The 21,083-nt window shown below is 38.2% G+C and overlaps 1 protein-coding gene across 2 annotated transcripts in view; it reads left to right on the forward strand.

The window, feature by feature from the left end:
• The window catches only part of LOC117820450 (inactive dipeptidyl peptidase 10-like), a 139,070-nt gene that overhangs the window by 87,534 nt on the left and 30,453 nt on the right, over positions 1-21,083 (forward strand). Inside the window, exons 2-5 of one of the 2 annotated variants that reach the window (XM_034694225.1) lie at positions 6,858-6,915; positions 7,601-7,695; positions 8,084-8,158; positions 20,954-21,006. In XM_034694225.1, the coding sequence (XP_034550116.1) occupies positions 6,876-6,915; positions 7,601-7,695; positions 8,084-8,158; positions 20,954-21,006 (263 nt within the window). In that variant the 5' untranslated portion in view covers positions 6,858-6,875. The remainder of the gene's footprint in view (positions 1-6,857; positions 6,916-7,600; positions 7,696-8,083; positions 8,159-20,953; positions 21,007-21,083) is intronic. The other variant, XM_034694224.1, reaches the window with a different exon arrangement.

Genomic DNA, 21,083 nt, shown 5'->3' on the forward strand with positions numbered 1-21,083 from the left:
ACCAGACTAACATTTTACCACAGTGTCAACATGCAGAGGGGGAATGTGTGGGATATGGATTGATTTGTTATGGCGTCTGAGATCAGTTTGTACCTGGCTGTTGAGAAATACTTAACATCATTATGGGTTTTTGATCAATCAGTCATATTCATTTATTATCACTGTTGTATTGCATACGTTTTGGGAAAGACTGCTGTAACATGCTTCAAAACCACTGATGTTGGTTGCTTCTGCTGAAAGGTATGGCTGACTATAAGCCATGGCAACACTTGAAAATTAAATGGTTCATGTTTCTTTTTTCCTTCTCTAATAAAGAAGAATACATTTAACCTTTCCCTTTAGGCAAGATTAAACATTGTGAAGCTTTTTATGTGTTCAAAGAAAATCCTTTTCATGTTTGGTCCCTCTGTTGCTCCTTCACTTTTGTCTTGTTAAGGGATGAGGCAACTCTTTGTCACATACTTTAACTCTACCTAATTTACTTTTTCTCTCTGTTGCATAATCTTTGCTGGAGTTTATTGGATATTCAAGTGAAGGCTGAAATTAAAACTTACTGTGTATTGATTTTTACAGCAACAACTATCAACCAGTGACTTTTCACGAGGTTAAATTTTTATGTTTATGTTCCTGATAGTTCGTGTTAGTGTTCTGACATGTGCTGAATATCTCCACACTAAGTATTACAAAGTATGTTGGGAATGTCATTAGGCTGGAATATGGCCATAAACAACAGGTCGATAATACTGCTGGATGAAAAGTGAAGGTCACCCTCTGGGGAACACGATAGTCTGCATGAATGTTATATTATTGCAATCATCAACTTGATGTATCTTCCTCCAATGCCTTACATTTTAAAAGTTGAATGAAGGAGTTAGAGGAAGTTTCAGCTGGTTGTAGATGCTTTGAATGATGATTTTGACCTGTGTGTGTGTGTGTAATTGTTACAAGCTGTAGATCTCTAAGTTTGTCAAAATGTGATACAAGCTGATCTGCGCCACTCTCTCAAAAAAAAATACTCTAATCTCAAAAAGGCTATTCCTGTTTAAAAAAAAAATTATAAAACAGATTAAAACTGAGTCAACTCAATAAATGTAAGTCAGCATTTCACTAAAAGAAACAAGCATCACTCTGCAATTATCTGCCTGAATACTGGAAGCTTGATTTCTGTACTATTCAGATTGTTATGCTAATGTATCAGCTGTTGATTTATGTTGAGATATCGACTGTTAAACCTGTCAGCAATGGAGGCCTGTGTTTGATTAAAAGGTGATATCACAATGAAGCAACAACAGCAACACCATTAACCTGATTTTATGTCACAATACACAATCAAACCAGCATGATTACAAAAAGTCATATCATTAGCATGTTGGGTCGCTGTCAACAACTGGAAATAAAACCCTGACGAGGAGGAGAGATGTTTGTGTCACCATCTGTTGTCTTTGTTTCTTCTCAGAAGCTCCTCAAGAGAAAACACTTTACATACCACTTTCTGTATTATAATAACACTCTTATTATAAGGCTCTCTGGTGAACAGTGAACTATTTGAGCTGTCAGAATCTTCATTCTACAGACCGTACCTTACAGTCACGCTCGGTTTTTCACTTCAGAAAGGCCGACCTCGCAAATACACCAACTCCTCTCAAACACTTCTGCGTCATAGAGGATCTGAAGTGATAAATGATGTTGGTGAAAAGGTTTTGCTTTATAAAGAAACATGTCTTATGTTGTTGTGTTGTTTTTAAATAAAATGGCAATGAGAACTTCTAATGACTCTTTCAGCGTAACAAAGAATACTATCACCACCACGATGAGAGGTTTCCTTGATTATCTGAAATTATAATTGCTTTGGGAATTGTTTCAGAGTTTCTTTGCAGTGCAAATTAATTTAATTTGCATCTCTTGAATTAATTAGTATTTGAAAGGACAGCAGATAATTACAAAATCAGTGATCACCAGTGCCTACTGCTGCTCAGGTAGCGCTCTAAAATTGGTGGAAAACTGCATTTACTATGAAGCAGTATTAGCAAATAATCAGAGTCCTTCTGTGGCTGTCTGATGTTGCAAATCCAACAGTCTCTTCAATTGCGACCTTCTCCAAATTTGGTTAAAAGTTTCTGCCTCTTTAGCGGCTTAAAGGCCTGTGTCCATTTACACTGTGGTTTGCACTTGCAGCACCGCACATGCTCAAATGTCAGAGCACCTCTCTCCAGACTTTACTGTTACTGTTGTAAAAGCTTCACTTAGTGACTGTCTAGTTTTAAAAAAATGCTCTTTATGTTTTATGCATATTTTATCTTATTCAAGGGCAGTTTAAAAAGAAAACCCAAAGGTTGTTGCTATAAATGATGTCCTTGCTTTAGCAGCAGCTTTACACCTGGATATGTTATCCTTAGAATAAAAAGTGCTGCCAGTTTGATTGCCATACAGACCTGTGCCACAGCTGACTCTGAACTTCATTGGTATTGTATAAAAAGTAGGCAGTGCCAGCACAATAGATGATTAATGGACACAGACCCTTAAGCTTAGTGTTGACTTTTTGAAGCGTTTGAATGTCGGCCAATCTGTATTTTTACGTTCTTGTGTTTGACAAAAAGCTGTTTCTGTGACTGAACGTTAGGTCAATGAGGAACCTACAGGTCGAACAAGCCAAGCTATAAGTGGAAAAGGGGCAACAATGCTACGAAAATCTGTAATGTGTGTCTTGAAGGGGCCCTTTGTCTTTGTAAATAAAATAAAAAGAGAAAAAAACATATTGAAAAAGAAAATTATGTAAATTGAAAAAAAAAATAAACAATCAACGCAGCTTTAGGATAAGAAACTCAGTGTTGGCCATTGCAAATTGTAGAAAACTAAGTAAACCCTGCAAGGTGCAGAGTCAAAAAACCCTGAAGTATATGTCCTTCTATCATACACTCTATTCTTCATCATGCTCATGCACAAAGCTTAGCTGATCACACTTAGCCACATTCCAATGACACAAAGGAGCAATCAGTGCAGCTATGATTGATGACAAACTGAATACAAAAACCAGCAGCTGCTATAAACACAGTCCTGATGTGCCTCTGTGAGAGCTGCTGTTTTCTACCTCTTTCTGACCAAGTTCAGCTTCTATCTTTCTGCAGAAAGTGCATTTGATCAACTTATCATAAAATGAAAAGGACTCACTAACTGTAGATTTGAGTCTTGTATCTAAAGCATGGTTGGAAATAATTTGATTAGTCTAATATACAAGTAACTTACCTTTATTAACCTGCCACTTAAAGCATGAACAAAAACAACTAGACACTTTTCTGATGATCTGCTGAGCCGGTGGATCTTTGAGAGCAGAAGCATCTCATTTAATGACACTGACACTTGATTGATCTCTACAGGCCACTCACTCAAAACCTCTCAATGGACCGCACTGCCATCTACGCATCCATGCCAGCCTCATGACATCTGCTTCCCCAAATTTCCCAAAATGTGAAAAAGGAGAGACCATTAGAAATATAGAAACAGTGTGAGTGCTGCTATGATAATCAAGGCCATCTCTTCTGTCATGCAGCCATTTGATGTAGTGACGAGTCATTGCTGGATCTTCAGAGTTTGTAATCGTCCCACTCCAAAGCAATAAAGACTCATTTTGTGTCTGCAGGGTTTTTACAGAGCTATTGTTCAGTACCTATGACTCAGCAGCACTGGGCCTTTGAACACAGGTGCTGATACTTTTTGCCCTTAAATCTCACATACTCAGCCCGTGGCGTGTTTCAAAATGCAACTGGTGTTTTTCCACAGCTTGTAGGCATACTTTATTCAAGTTTGGTTCAACCAAATGAAATCAGCAGCTTTAATTAGTGGATCCAACATGAGGCAGGAACTTTAATGTTGGAAATATTTCTGATTAAACAAATTCATCACATGCTTTTTCACCACGTTCTGGAATGTATTGATTTTAAATAAGACCTATTAAACAAATTTTCACCTTTCATTATTTCAGTCTGGGAGGCCTGAGTTAAGTTAGTTGTAGAAGTGTTTTTTAAGATTAGGACTGCAGGTAACAGAGGAAGAACACAAATGCAGATGGGAATGGATAGTCTAGTGCTATTCAATGATTTATTGTACTAAAGATCATTTACAGCCTGATTCTGACAGGTTCATCTCTATTTACAGATTATGCATAAATCTGTAGCTGCAGGAGAAGATTTAGTGTTCCTAGGTTTTCATTTTTTGTGTACACTTGAAAAACTGTCCTGGGGAAGAAAAAGGGTGGCATGTATGGCTTGTAATGCTGTCCCGGAACCCAGGGTCACCTGATAATAATTTAGCTGAACTGAATTTCTTCAATCAGTTATCTGGATGCAAGTGCAGCTAACAATCTGCTCAAGCCCTAGCCGTAAGTCCTTTATCACTAACCTGTGGCTACACTAGAAGCCCCAAGGTTGTCTGTCACTCCCAAAGCCATGCATTGTTGTCAGATGATAATGAATGGTTCCAGGATTGATGGAGGGTGAACAGGCAGGCACAGGGGTACAAGGCGGGTTAGTAGACCAGGGGTCACTGCCAGAACTGGTACAGGTACAGAACACTGCAGGAGGAGCCCGCATTTGTCAACAGAGGTGTCACTCAAAAATCATTTTTTTATTTAATTTATTTACTTAGTTTATTATAATTATCATCACTATTATTATTTGATTATTTTTGTTGTTACTATATATATATATATATATATATATATATATATACACATATATACACATATATATAAACACAAACGTATATTTATTATTTTATTATTTTTTTGTTACTATCTGTAAGGGTCCTTTTCTTTTTTTCCCTGTAGGTGCCTACGTCCCTGTCCTCTTTTATTACAACCCTATGTACACTACCATTTGAGGTGGGGTGGTAAGTGGGTTAGTGATATGGCTGAATTATAACTTGTGCTTTATTTTGCAATATCAAAGCAACTGAAAAAAACCCAATACAAAATAGTCAGCCATCTTTGTAACATTAAATAACAAATTAAAACTAAGCTCACTTGGAAACAAATCAGCATGATAAGAACTATAATGACAGAACAGGATTTGACGTGTATTTCAGTTGCATAGTTTGACCCATGTTCCATCTGTTTCAATAGGGGAGGCGGGGCTTATGACCTATACTGCAGCCAGTCAATAGGGGGAGCTCTAAATCGTTTGTCTTCACATTCAGTGAACACCAATGACATCCATTTCAACCAAAAACACTTACACAAATCATTTCCGTGACTTCCACAGATACCACACTCCAGGACTTGTTTCTCTCCACACATCTCAATATTAAGTTCAAGAGCTGGAGATGTGTAATTTATCAGTGGGTAACAGTGTCAATACTTGGCTAAACAGGGGATTGCCTTTAATTTCTTGGCCTTTATGAAACAGTGGTGAGTCATTGGATAACTGGGACACTTTTAATCACAGCTGAGATTGCTTGTCACCTTTATCCTCCGAGCCTTTACTGATGGAACTGTTGTCAACTCAGGAGGACAGTGCCCCATTTCCAATTACTTTTTCTGTAAAATCTTTTATATCACCATTGATTTGATACATGCACTGCATATAAAATATTAAAGAAGACTCTGGGTTGCTGTGCTGTGGGTGAGAGAGCTCTTCTGAGGATTTTTTCCTGTTATACACAAACAATCAATCTCTCTCTCAAATTTATTTTCCTGTCATTATGCCTAAAAGTGTTTGGAGTGTAATCTAGTCCATGGCCCTTTTTCCCTGAGATTGATGCCTTAGAGCTTAATGGCTGACATTTACATGAGATGGGACCTTGAAATGATTTTCACCTGTCAGATGCATTAATAGAATCCAGGCCTCTCTGGACTATAGTGTTGCTTTGGGATTAGACTTGAGTTATTCCAGGCTCTCCTGTCAGTGCATCTTTTGTTGGAAGTTGAAGTGTGCTCTCATTGAGCTCAGTTGTCTTGACAGATCCTCATAGATTAGTCTTTGTTGTTGCTGTTTTGTTTTTGTGTTAGCTTCTTCTCTCTTGTCAAATGCTGTTCTCAGGGGAACTTTTGTCATCTATCCTTTTCCTAATCAGTGCCTTACTTCTTGTTTAATGAGTAGTTTGTAAGTTTTAACCTTTCCCCAGCATCCATGATGGAGCCTGTCGAAATGATCAACAGACAAATTCCTTTTTGTTGCTCTAGCCTGGAGGACTGAAGATTTTTTTGGACTGCAGTACATTTTTCATAGTTCTAGGAACTGAAGGAACCCTCCCCCTTTTTATTGATTCCACACTGCAGGAATTATGAACTATTTAGTTTCTAGAATCACATTTAGAGGAACCTTTTTAGTTCCTGCTTCAGATTAGGTACTCTTCCAGCATAAGAGAGACTTTAGTGACTTAAGTGCATGCTGATTGGTCAATAAGTAAGACTATATTAATTGGTCAAACATAAAAGCCAGTTCAGTACAAATAATAGCAGTTTTTATATCTTGCTTTAAAACAAAATATCAGTAAATAACGGTCAGTTTAAGTTCGTAAAAGCTCTTAAAATCATTAACAGAGAAAAAACAAATACAAAAACCGAATAGACCTTCTACACTAAAGACACACATCCCTGTAGATTTTAGTTACTAGAGATAAATTATTCCTTTAAATAATAGTATTTTTAATGAACTTTTCTCTTGTACATATTTTCTGGTATTTAAAAATGCAACAACGATCTGGTAGAAGACTTAAAGATTAAGAATATCATAGGTGGTTTAATCTTGGTTGCAGCCATGGCATTTGTTTGTGTTTAAAACATATTCAAACATTCCTGAAGCCTCATATTTGGTGCACTTTCTACTTCTAATCGTCTGGTTTATTTGTTGTTACTTTTTTAGGTTTCTGCGTAAGGGATAATGAATAGCGAGCAGGTGGTGGAAATAGAATCTCGACAGGGTGAGGCAATGACACCCCAACAAGAAGGGAGGAGTCAAACACATTAACACAAGTATTGATTTATATGTGATTTTACTGATATCAAATTAATTTAATTTCAGCTAGAAAAATAGTTAACCTACTCATGGGTCAAAATCACATCAAACTTAACATTTTCATCCACGATAACATCATCATTACGTTAGCACTTTTCCATTGGCATTTTTAACACACAGAAAATAGCAGCAGCACATGTATAAAGTGCCTTTTTCTTCTCACTCAACCAGTCCTGTAACTCTTCCAAAGCCCATACTCTGTTGTGTTTTGTGTTTGCTTTGGGTCTGTTTTCTTCAATTTGGTTGACGTCTCTTTCACTCAGCATCCCTCTCTCTAGTTTCTACAGTGTGCATCCTACTCTCTTCTTTGCGGGTGAATGGTCAGCCAGTAAACATGAACATAGAGTTTTGTGCTCTCCAAATAAATTAAGAGTAACTTTAAACATATCCTCAATGTTGTTTATCGAACTACGGGAAAGTAATATTTTTGCCACATTGTAAACAGGAAAAAGTAAAATCATAAATATTCGATCAGTCAGAATCAAGTGTGATGATTAGCAAGAAAGTCTTTAAAACCTAACAAAAAAATATCACCAAAACCTTTGAAGTAAAATCATTAAGATGACACACAAGGTCTGTTTTTGTCTTAGATGACGAAATCATCTTTCGCAACTGGGATGGAGACGTCCTGATGGCTAACATCCACAACAATGAGACAGAGGTCCTGCTGAAAAACACAACGTTTGTAAGTACCAGATTCTTCAACTGTCTCAAACACGAGCAAAAGTTAACTCACTCTGTTGAGTCCTTAAGCCCCTTAATGACAGCGCCATCAACTCACTTCAGGTTTAAAGAGGCATTAAAAAGAATATTGCACAACAAGTAGATCTCGTTTTCCTTCATTCTCATCAGCTAACTGCGGTTGACAACATGAGCTAAGGTTTTATTGTCTGCTTCAACATCATGCCTCATTGTTACCATGGAAATCTGCTTTGCCCTGGGAAGGTGTTCTGACCTGCTAATGTGGACTCAAGTTTCACTGTAACTTTTCACTCTGATGTTAGTTTTTGAGAATGCTTCTGGGTAAGAAATGTTAAAAAATAAGCTCACTACATCTCAATTTCTTCCCACAGGCAACTTTTAAGGCCTCAAAGTTTGCAGTTTCTCCAGATCTGAACTTTGTTCTTCTGGGATACGATGTCAAGCAGGTGAGGACCTCTTAATATTCTGGTTGCATATCCCGACACTGGTGTCGAGCTCGGGGCTGCTGCTGCAGAGAGTTTACAGTTCATGAACTAAAAATGGAAATGTGACCAGCATGGAGATATTTTATCTGTCCGTTCAGAGTTTGTGAGTTAAAGCAAACATCGATCCAGCACAAGGGTACGAGTTTAAAAAATACGAGACAGACAGCTTTATCTGTGAAAATAAATCAGGAACCCGAACTACAACATACCCAGAAGGATGATACATTTGCAAGTATTAAAGTGTAGAAACATAACTATGAAACAAGACCTCGCACTCTGACCTGTGTTTGTCCAGAAATGTCAAGTTTCAGGTCCTGTGTTTCGACGAGCGGCTGATTTACTTTGGATAACGTCTGTATTGTATCAGAACATCACATTATTTAAGATGCACACCAGCTTTACTCCACGGGTCAGAGGTCGGCCTCAAGGGTCACGCTGCCTGCAACAGGAGTAACCAACTTTTCCTATACAATCTAAATCCATATTTCTTTGTTTGAGTTTCAGAGATGGGAAAAATTAACACTGCTAACACTTTGTTACCAGACAACAACATCAGCCTTTAGAGTACACATTTTACAAGCACATGCTTAAAGGAACCAAAAATATTATTGAATAAAATGTTTAGGACTCATAAATTAAAGATAAAGAATAAACAGTTAATGCACTTACAGCTGTAGCGAGCTGGGTTTGCTTCACGCCATTATCAGTGTTATTTTTGGTCACTAAAAACAACACCTGCAGCCTCCGCCTAAAGATGTTATTGTGCTCTCTCTGACCTTCTCCGGCCCTTTATTATAATCTTGTTTCCACCAAGCTCTTTCCATCTTGATTGGGTTTGATTATTTTCAGTTTGACCTCCAGCAGTACATGCAGGGGGTGGATTATTGTAAGGGCTCGGGGAGGGGAGGGGGCCAGTGACACTTTGTTGGCCTGGACATCTGGTATGTGCCAGACCTGCCAAAATGCCAGTTGGAGACTTGCAGGTTGTTTGTCTATGGTGATTCAGGATCATGTGTGGCTCTACTGCGTTAATGTGGACCACTTATGAGCAGAATAACATCCTGATCAGAATGAAAATGCTTCATGTGAACACAGATTGATCCGATCTGCCTCGGATAGCGTGTCTCCCAAGCGGCAACCTCCAGTCTCAAAATATGTAGCCCATGTGGAAGTGTTATAAACTGCAATACATATCCGCTTGAGGCTGGCTGCAAAAACACTGAAAACCCCATACACACCAATTAAAAAAAGGATGATCTTTGCAGCAGAAATAAAATGTTTACTGCCTGGTTCAAAAAACGGCTTTGGTCTACATAGCTCATTTCTCTATCGGCACACAGACGGGGCTGAATTTTTTTCTAGCATTATTCAGAAGATATTAAGATTAAAAGTTTTACCCATTTAAGGACATGACTGACTTGATTGACAGGCAGGAACACTTAGCTGGCTCAAACCCCGCCTCTTTACGTCACACTAAGTTTGGTTGAGTTCAGCATTACCAATATGGCTTCCCGCCGATGATTGGCTTCAAAACAGCACTCAGGAACAGATGAGTGATGTCACAGAAACTAAGTCCATTATTTATACAGTCTATGGTATCTCCCAATAGTCTGTTGCACAATGTATAAGTGCTGTGTTGTTTTATGGCCTATGTTCAAGGTAAAAAGCTAACTGCAGTGAAATTAAGGTTATTTTACAGAAGCTTGTTTCTAAACTAGTGCAGCAGTTACAGGACCGTACAGTTTCTTGAAAATTTGAACTTTACATGTAGTTACTGCTTTTTATGGAAAGCTGCTCAACTCTCTGTTTTCTTCGGCTTACTTTGAATACAATAAGCAGCTTCTTCAATTAAAACAGGTGCTCAGTGCTCACAATGAAGCTCTTTGAGGCAGAATAGCTAAAAGTGAAGGGACAGAGCTGGTGTGTAGGTCTGTTGAAATGTAAAAGGAATGTGCTTGAAGAAAGTTTTGACATGAGCACAACACGCCGCTTGTTCTGAAAAGCAAAAGTATGATCCACCAGAAGGTTGGATAATGTTCTGCATTTTTGCAAGAAGATTTATTAATGAAAGAGCTTTAAAGTGCAAGTTCCAAAGAATCTGAGTCCTAGAAAACGTTCTAAGAAGTTTTTCAGAGCAAGAAAAGTACATGTTTTTCATTGAGTTTCATTTATTGCACAATGACACCTGCTCAATGCTTTCAAACGACAGCTCACATTTTGATGTATGAGCAATTTTACATTTTCCTTTTCATCAAGCATCATTAAAAACATCATTCTGTGTCTTATATTGTCTTATTCAAGTGGTCACCTCCAGTGTTAAATCAAATGAAGCCAATGTGGGAGTACAAAAAATTGCAATTCCTCAAATGTTCACTTGAGGCTGGCTTCAAAAGCCAAAACGTCCCCTTTAGGTCCTTTATTACCGTACTCATTTATACAGGAGACATACATGTTTGCCAGGTTCAAATATGGTTACATTTCACAGGTTCCTTTTTAATTCTTTTATGCATCATCCCTTATGATCAAGGTTCAGAGTTATTCATCAATTTGCATAATGAGGGGTGTTGCTGGGTTGGCTTATAGGTGTGCATGTTGTAGCTGTTTGTCAAGAGGCTTAAAGGAATACTGTTGTTATTTTTTGAGTGGGTTTGCATGAAGTACCTGTTGATCTGCAGGCGGGTTCAGTAATGAATAGGCTTTCTGACAGAAAAGTAGAGAGCTGAAAAAATTCTAAGTAGAGTGTGCACTTACATAGACGTTAATTTTTGTATTGTAGTTCCTTAGAATTTGCTGAATTACTTTGTAAAGTTGACCCCATCTGCAGCGGTTCACAGCCTAGCTTTTGTGCCAGTTCTCCCGCTGGTTTTTCTCAACAAATGTGCTGAACCAACCGCTATCCCACTTACAACCATACTTCAAAATTTAAAAAACATAGTAAAAGTATCCCTTTAAGGCCTCAACTCCACCTCTTTGCCGGTTTAGACTGACCTAAAGCATTTCCATTATTGTAACCATCATCATTTGGGTTCATATTGCCTCCTCAGGAACCAATGAGTGATGTCACTTGGACTACCCCCATGTTTCATACAGTCTATGGTCAGATCAGGTGTTGCCATCCTACAACTGTAGGTGGTGTTTTATCGATCCATCAGAGCACCTAATGATAGAATACCAAACAGCTGTGGATTGGGAAAACCGAGAAGCATGGTCTGAAGCTTAATGGTATGAGGACCAACGTTAAAAATCAAGTTTTGTTTACTTACAGTTTTATCCCACTGATCATCAATATGGACACATGACAAAACTCAGTGCCTGGAGCTTTACGCCTCTTCTTTATATTTTGATCACGTTTCTGTCCGACTCCACCTTTGTCTCAGTATGTGATGAAATATGTTCTACATGATAAAATTTTTCAACATGAAAATACAACTTACACATTCAGGACAGAGACACTTTTGATAGCAGCATATTGGTCTTGACAGGGTGGATGTCTGTCCTGAACATGGCTTCTCATTACCCTCTCTTTAACCCCAGTGTAGCATATTTAACTAATTATTTAACACTGGATCATTACTGTAGCTAATTGGCTGCACATTAACAACAACAAGCAGAAGAGCAGACAAACACTGTTTGATCCATAGCCTCCTCTTCCGCTGCTCTTTCTTTTGGTTTGCAAAAAGGATAAAATGACACCACCCTCCCAGGAATTTGGATGCAGAGTATCTCTCTGCTGCAGCCCCATGCATACTGCTCTGACATGTGCAGAAATCCAAATCCTTGACAGACTGCCATGCAGAATTATGGCTGCTTAGCTGTGACTGGACAATTGTAGTTCAGAGATGGGGTTTAGCAAACTGTCAATGTGGATTCTCAATGGAGGCCCAGCTGAGGAGCAGCACTCTAACCCCCAACAGTCCCAGCATGTCTCACTCTGAAATGGCAATATCACAAAACAAACACTGGGCTTTGTGCTTCGGCCAGCCGCTCCAGGTTTGCTTCACCATTTAACATTGTGTCTGCAGAGTGTTGACAAAGGGATGGAGGATTGCACTCACACATGATTATCAGAACGATCAGCCTCGTGTTGCAACAGCACTTTGCATTTTCACTATTTCAGCTCTTTCAGTTGTGGGGGCACATTTGGATTCATTGGAGGAAGAGCTCGTTTCTTTGTCGATTTTCTCAGACAGATATAATTCAAATTACTGCAATGAATAATACACAGTATTTTCTATTTCCGGCCAAAGAATGCAGGGGAGCGAGACAGAGGCTCTGGCTGCTCATGTAAAATGCAGCCATGTATACAAAAGCATTGCCAGTATATCTCTGCAGGCATGGGAACTCGGCTTTCTCTATTCTACTTCAGCACACACTATATAATGGCTCCATTTGATTACATTTCCACCAACACTGACTGGACAGCCACAGAAATTCACATTTCGCTTTAAAGTAAAGACATATTTTGGACTAGATAGCTACCAAGCATTAAACGTTCATTTTTTACAATTACCTTAATTTATTTTTTGCTGAAACAGGCTCACCTGCTCTGCAACAAAATCAATACAAAACCTCAGATAACATTAGAGGTGTTTTACTCAATAAATAACCATCTACAAAAATACAAGTGCCCAAAAGAGGTGCACCAGAAGTTAACAAAATCTACAAAGACAGTACAAAAACCCCTGTTATAGTATAAGTCAAAGACTCAGACTCAAATCTGACTCAAGTCCTGATTTTCAGGACTTGTGACTCAACTTTGACTCACGCATTGATCGCTCAGATTTGGATGGGATGACCCCCAGTTGGAGAGGATTAGTGCATCTCAGCAGAGACAGAGACACTGCAAACCACATCTCCGTAATGTCATTAATAATTAAAATCTACAGACACGCTGACAGGATCAGTCAGAATCTAATGTTAATAAATGGAATTTTAGTTCCAGCTAATATTTATCCACAAGATTCAGTAATGTGAGGGCAGAGTTGTTTGTGATTCATCTTTTCTTAAGTCTTTTACAACCAACACAAAATGTTGAAACATAAGCAGCACCTTGTTTTCAGCAATTTGTGATTTACATTTGTTTCCCAGCTCAGATATTTTTATGTAGTCCAGATGATTTATTTAATTCCTAATCTTCATTAACCCTCTGAATCGTGTTCACAGTGACAGTCACTGAAAGGCTTGTAATGCTATATAGAAACTCTGGTTGCTTTGAAGCACCCATGGCGTCTTTATGTGTTTACAAAATGAAAAGTAAGTAAAGATCTCTTTGAAAACATCTTTGTATGTTCTCATTTTATTTCATTGCTTCTGCGTTCCTTCATAAGATAGAGCACAATCAGTGTACTGCAACTCTACATCAGGCCTATCAGTCGCTCTCATTGTGTCCTTTGTTTTAATCTCCACTCGCCTTTGAGATATGAGAACAAATTGTGCAGTGGAGATAAGGGTCTGTGGCCTCTAAGGTGTGGATCTAAAGATAGAAACAGGCTGTGCACACAGTCTCATTAACATTGCAGCATACAGGGGGGTATTTGTTAGCAGTGTTTGTGATTACAGAGGAACAGATCTAATTCTGCCTCTATTGTTGTTTTGAGCATTGAAACATCTGAAATGAACCCTCGAGCTGACTGTGATTGAAACATTTTCACTCTTTAAGTGGGAAATACATTGCTCAATGATTGTGATAAGGGGCTAATCAGGAGTTGCTTTGTACGGACATGACTACATAAATATATCAGTCATTGTGTCTATTGATAGCACAACAAAGCAATACTCCTGTTATGATATGTGAGGTTAATACTAAAGGCTTGTTTCAAATTCTATTGTTTCCTTTTCAAAACAGTTTATAGAGCAATTATTTTCAGTGTTTTGATTTGGGAATCAAATTAATATAATGTATGATCTTGCTGCACCAATGGGGTCTGAAACCACATAGATAGGAGACAGCTTCAGGGCCCATTCTTTCAAAAACAGGGTCTATTTATTTATTTATTTATTTATTAAGGACAGGAGTGCATGCTCTATTATTTGCCAGTAAGGTGTGCAGTTATTCCAAGATAATTCTGGTTACTCACGGACGTCCAGTGATACCTGGTTAATGTCACAATAGTTGCACTTTTCAGGAGTTCCAGTTTGGTTGCTCTGTCTGCTGCATACAGGTCCCGTATGTGTGAAACTGTTGTTCCCCACATAAGTAAGGGATATGACTGTTCACAGCATGCCAACCTAAAGACATCCCTTCGGTCTCCTGAGAGTTTATTCTGCTGTTTAAGCCTAAATTTGTGTTGATAAACAAGTATTTAGATTAGTATTTGGCAATGTTTTTAATTAGCATGAAAAATGAACAGCTTTAGACAGACAGTTCTCCGTGATTCAGGTCATAAAGCAGCATCCTGGTTGAATACTGTCATTTTAGGTTTATGGTTTCGATCAAATTCAGTAAAACCATGAAGACGTCAGTGTTCAAAGTCCTCTAATTTGAATACTTGCTATCCATCTAGATCAGGGGTGTCCAAACTTTTTTCAAAGATGGCCACATTTGATGCTGTCAGAATACCTCAGGGCCAGTGGCTCCTACTGAGACTTAGTAATCATAAAAGCTATATATGAACTCTATTTAATAATTTTTTTTTTCCTCAATAAATCAGTAACTAGGGAGTCCTCGGTTCTCCACAAGCTACATAAACATTGGCAAACTTTATAGTCTTCTGGAGGAAAATGTTTTTCATTAGGGTCAGGCAATGTGGGAAAAATATTCTCATTATTTTTCGATGGCAGGATTTCATCACACTTCTTTTTCATGTTGTTTTTTAGACTTTTCTGACCAGTAGACAACATTTTTAGAACAAAATAATTATTTTGAACAGTTTTAATGTGCCAAATTTGGCCTTTCTGCACAAATTCATAATTTTGATGTTGTTTTGTGTCCTCTTTTGTGTCTTCTGAACTTTTAGTGTTCATCAAAAACATTTTCACATCATGATAAAAACATTACTTTGAAAACCTGTCAACTTTAAGAGTTCTTGTGTTTCTTCTTTATTGCCATCTTGCAGAATTCCCAGTGCTGATGATTCAGAATGTGATTCATTTCTTTGCTATAAATAATATGTTTTAAGATGGAAGCTTGGGGCCATAAATAAATGGACCTTGGGCCGCGATTGGCCCCCGGGCCGTACTTTGGACATGCCTGATCTAGATAGACACAATCCCAAACAAGACCAAATGAAAAGTATTACAGCAGTTATTATATTTGTATAAATAAAGGGTGCAGGAGTAATGCAAACAGATACTGGCTATACATACTATATAAAGAGGGTCAGAAACAGGAACTGTTCTGGATGAAGTAACTCCTGTGGCGTGTGCCTGATTTAGTTATTGTTTGACTGCGCATGTGCAGACAGCCTGCTTTACAGTTGAAGATACCAATAAAGTGAAACACTACACGGGGAAGACCGTCTCCGTCCTCACTTCATTATAAGTGTTAAAAAGATAAACACTTCACAACTCCTGTAGAATAAAGAGAACCAATAGTAATCAAATGCAGCACTTTTTAGTTTAGACGTTGAAGCTGAAGAGTGTTTGACTGAGAAAGATTGCAGTAATACTGGTGTCTCTGTTTCAGCCACAAGAGCATACAAGACCACAACAAAGTATTGTATGCTCATTTTGATGCTGGTTTCTGCTGCCAATGTGTCAGTGTCAGACAATACATTTGATAACATTCAAACTGGCAGTGCTTTTATGTGCATTTTTTGAAGAAAAGATCAACACTGAGCATTTTTTAACAGTGAAAAAACACAGCAGGATTGTTTTGTTACAGAATATGACTTTGTGTTTGTACATGATGGAATCAGCAACAAGAAAATAGGTATTGTTTGTCCACAGGGGTGGTCAAGGTTGACACAAAACAGCAGTTTCTCACATTGGCTTTAAAAATCACAACATGCATCTCGTTACAGTCCTTTCTTTTCTTCAGTCTCTATTATAAATCCTCAAATGAATGCAGATTAATGCAATTATGAGCTTGAAAACAGGATTGTCAGGGATCAACATCAGCAGAAAGAACATGTCTGTTTTTTCACAGCAATTTTCTTCCCTCTAAGATATAGACACAAATCATTAAATAATGAACTTAATAATCACAAGCTAATCTCTCACTGTGATAAGCCTCCATCACCTCCATTTAATGGGTTGCACTTCCATGCTGACAGCTGCACATTTAAAAAATAACTGCATAATAAAACAGATACAAGGGGGAAAAGGACATCATGTGTTAAAATAGACTTCTGTGCTGATCACGGAGTGTTCCTGCACCCACAGGCCCATTTCTTTACACTTCCCTGTGGTTTGTGAGAAAAGAGACCGGCAGCTGTGACTTTGTTAGGCTGAAGACACTGCATGAGACTCGAATCTTTCATGGTTGCCACTGCCAAGTAGTCTTAAGAGAAAATGTAATACTTCTCATTTATCACCCCAGAAAACCTTGCTGTCCTGTGTGGCCAGTACCGGCCAAATTGCTTGTTGCATATCACGCTCCGTGTCTTCCCTGCTGCTTCATTGTATAATTTCATGGCTGCAGGAACATCTCAGTGTCAGAGTTTGATAATGAGTTCGGTGAGCCTGATGGGATGGAGACAGCAGAGTTTCAGAGGTGCTGTCTCCTCCTGAGATGGACAGAGCAGATGTGTTCATCATCAGAGTGACAGTCTGGATCTATGGAGAGTAATGGCCTGCTGCTGCTGTGCTGTCTCCAGTTGTCTTATGAATTTATCATAATCATGTGAGCTCTCTGCTGTAGTATACTGCTGCGTCAAAGGTTTCCATAGATCTCTCTGTTTTTTTATGGCTCAGGAACCTTGTGTGTGGGTTGTAAAGGGCATTTATCAAGACTGGTGCACTTGCATAATTATTGAGGAGTTGTAGAAGTGCTGACGGGTGTGATCAGTGATTAGTGGTTTAATACGGTTTTACTACTGCTGTTCCTCACACTACCATAAATGCTGTCATGATTATGTGATGATACAAGAGAAGGTCATCATAGTGGGTGTTTATTTTGTCGTCTAATTAGGATTTTTAAGTCACTGTGAGTAGTTTTCATGTTGTCATGATTCTGGTGACCCCTTTGGATGGAGTTTTTCAAGATGAAGACTGCATCTCTTGAGAGCACCATCACCCACTATCATAAAGATGCTTGCTAACTTACTTCTCACGGGCAAACTTTCTTTAGCTGATCACGCTACAGAAAAGCACATCTTATGTTGTGTCCGCCAATAGTTCAAAAAAAGGAGTCTGTCATACTTATCTAAATTAAATGGCAGACTTGACCCTGTTTGCAGAAAACCATAGCCTAGCTTGCATGCTTTTTCACTCTGCAGTTTATCATTGAAGGGGCAGAGCTGACCGGCATCCACTGTGGCTACACTTACTGGTGACATGTAACTCAATCGACCCCACTTCAGAAATACTGTAATATCCCTTTGAGTTGTAAGGTTTGAAAAAATGTCATTAAGATTCTGTTACTGAACAGTTTTTTAGGTTGTTTCTTCAAGTTAATGTAAGAAGTGATGACGTGATCCAATGCAAACAGATCCAGCATATTTTACCTCCTCTTACACCCACACTACTCTCCTGAAAATGTCCTGTCATTGTCTGGGTGGGTTGCAGATGTGAACACCAGCAGCTAAATCTGTACCCTCCACATAAAGCAGACTATTTCTTACATGCTTTAATATGAACAGTCCTCGCGGAGTTAGGGTGAGTTGATGTGTGATATCAGCAGGTGAAAATCTTGAAGGTTTTGCGTAATCGAATGGTTAGGACGATAAAGTTTATTTATTATGTATTCATTTATTTAAAGGGACAGTGCATATTAGGGAACATTTCAGCGTTGCACCCGTGTAAATATGCCAGAGTTAGTCATAAGGATAATTTTCACCCGTAGTCCCAGGCAGGTCAAAACAGAGGTCATAACAAATGATCAAGATAAATAACAGGTGGAAAAACTAAATGATAGCATGACAATTAAAACAACAATACATCACAAGAGCATATTTAAGTTTCACATTAAAGTGCCGTTCAGCATAATCAAGAGATATGTCCGGAGTTGGACCAAATAAACATGGACCAACATATCAGAATATCACACAAGTAAAATTGCATACATTAAACTGGTAAAATATCACACACACACTGTTGCAGATGTTGCGCAGAGTTTCTCTGCTTTTAAGTCTGCTCACTTTTGCTGTTGTTGTATTATTTTCCACTGTTGTGTTTGTCTTGCAGAAATGTGCATGTACATGTTGAAGTGATAATAACTCAGAAACAGTCACCATAATGCAAGACAGCATCTCCTCCTCCTCCTCCTCCTCCTCCTCCTCTTGCACACAATGCACACTCCCCCACCATGCTAATACCAAAACTACCCTTTTAAGTTGTAAAAGGTGGTTCGTGAAAAAGTCAGGATGTGAATGTCTGAAATGGTCAGAAGTTATTTTTATTAAGGAACGTGTGTGATACATTAGGCACCTTCTCCTATTGAGGCCCTGTATTCCAATAGAGTCCCACATGCAAAACAGTCAGGTTAAAGATCTGTTGTGGTGTAAAGCAGAAATCAGCCTTACATCTGTACACAATGCTTGAAACTTCACTGCATGATGTGTTGTTGGTGGAAGTGTGATGAAACATTAGGAAACATGTACAAGGAGCTTTTGTCCCATTATTAGCCTTGTATACAACATGTCATGTACTCGTACACTGCTACACACCACCACCAAACTAAGCACTTTTGTCTAAATCAGTCAGTCACTCTCTCCACATCTCCAAACATCCACCCCCTCATGTGTCATCCATCAATAAGAGCCTTATCAAGGCGTCATCACAGAGCTGTCACCTGTGAGCCGCGGCTGCTGAAAGATGTTGACATCTTCTTTGAAGAAAGAAAACAGGAGCAGTCAAGTCACAATTTTATTTTGAATTCTCCTTTGTGCAGAGAAAACGGAAGTGTGACTCAGAAGGGAAGGCTGCATGGACTCCTGTCTGGGTAAAATTATGTTTAGCTGAGGGACATGAACTGGCTGAGTTTATCATTCAGGGTGAGCGTACGGGACTGTAATATTGTTCTGTTGATGCTACAGCTAATTAGCATGCACAGACATTCAGGTGTGTCCTTGTATATGCTCCTGAAATTGTTTGCAACCATGGAGTAAATGTTCATTGTTATGCAGATGATGCCCAGTTGTACCTGTCTAGTGTCAGAAATTAAGGGGTTCTAAATCCCCTGATCAATTTCCTCACCAGCATCATAAAGTAGATGATTAGAAAAAATGTTTTATTAAATGACAACAAAACTAAAATTACAATAACAGATACAAACATATAGAGATAAAACAATAGAAATTAGGCTCCAAGATCAAGTAAGAAGGAAAAAAAAATCCTTGGTGTTATCTTGGATTCTGGACTGAACTTTGAAAGTCGCATCAGCAACATTAGGTAGCCTTTTTCATTTAAGAAACATTGCACAAATCAGACTATCTCTTCTTGGAAGATGCTAAGACGCTTACTCATGCCTTTGTTTTCTCATGTTTAGACTATTGCAATGCACTTGATTCTGGTTTACTAAAAACAGTAGATCAATTGCAACTCTTTCAAAATCCGGCAGCAATAATTGTAAGAGAAACCAGGCAGACACCTTTTTTGGCACCTTTGCACTGGTTACCTGTGACATTGATGATAGTTTTTAGAATGCTTTTACTTGTTTTTAAAGTGAAAAATGGTCTAGCTCCTTCGTATCTGTCAGATTGCTCTTTGAGTGTGTTCCAAATCAATAACTGAGGTTACTTAACGCTAGCTTGTTGTGTGTGCCAAAAAAACAATTACAGGAAGTTTGGTGAGGAAGCTTTCCATAGCTATGCACCAATGATTTGAACACAGCCTTGCCTTTAATTAAGTTAAACCTCTGTTCAATGTTTCTGACAGTGTTTTTAAAGTTTTATATCCCCAAATTACTTTTATTTTATCAGTTATCTCATCCCTTTTAATGTTTACCTCTTTGTTATCTTACTTCTTTTATGTGTTTTTAGATGTATTTCCTTTACAGTTCATTTTTTATTGTTATTGTTATTATGCTATTGAACGTATTACATGGAAAGCACCGAGCTGCATTTAATATTATAAAAGGTGCTATATAAATAAAGTTTATTGGTATTATTATTTCTATTATACGTGAACATTGCCTTGTTGAATCCTAAAAGCCATGTGAGCCAAAGCTCTGACAATGACATCATCATATCTTGGCCTGATTTGCAGGTGACTAAAGAATCACCTCAGATTAACTCTGGTGTTAATTAAACTGCTGGAATAGAGCGTTGCCTATTATATCTAATATTTCTGTTGTTTTCTGCAAGGTTTCATCTTGGGCACAGCAAATTAATATCCATTAAAATGTTTCAACACAAAGTGAAGTCACACTTAGTTGCTACAATTATGATTGGAAATGCTTCATAAAACAAAATCTGAATCTCCTCTGATTGTTTGGCATTGTGTGTTTTTCTGTGCTGTTATCAGAGACTAACGTTGTGTTAAGACTATCTGCTTTGATGCTTCATCTTTTGATTAATTTGCTGAATTAGTCATGATAATTAAAACTGTTTGCCTGTATTTCTTGGCTGCTGAGGTCTTTTTAATCATTCATGGGGAAAAAACTAACAATTCATAATCACAATTAAACTGTGTTTCTTCTTCTGTCTTGTTTTGTAGATCTACCAGTACTCGTTCTTGGCGTCATACCTGATCTACAACCTTTACACAAGGTGAGAAAACAACCGTATCTGATCATAAAGGTCGAAAAATACATGTCATACCTTTTTCATTTAGGCCTCCAATAACG

This window comes from Notolabrus celidotus, chromosome 10, assembly GCF_009762535.1.
Source record: "Notolabrus celidotus isolate fNotCel1 chromosome 10, fNotCel1.pri, whole genome shotgun sequence".
In the NCBI taxonomy this organism is placed as follows: Eukaryota; Metazoa; Chordata; class Actinopteri; order Labriformes; family Labridae; genus Notolabrus; species Notolabrus celidotus.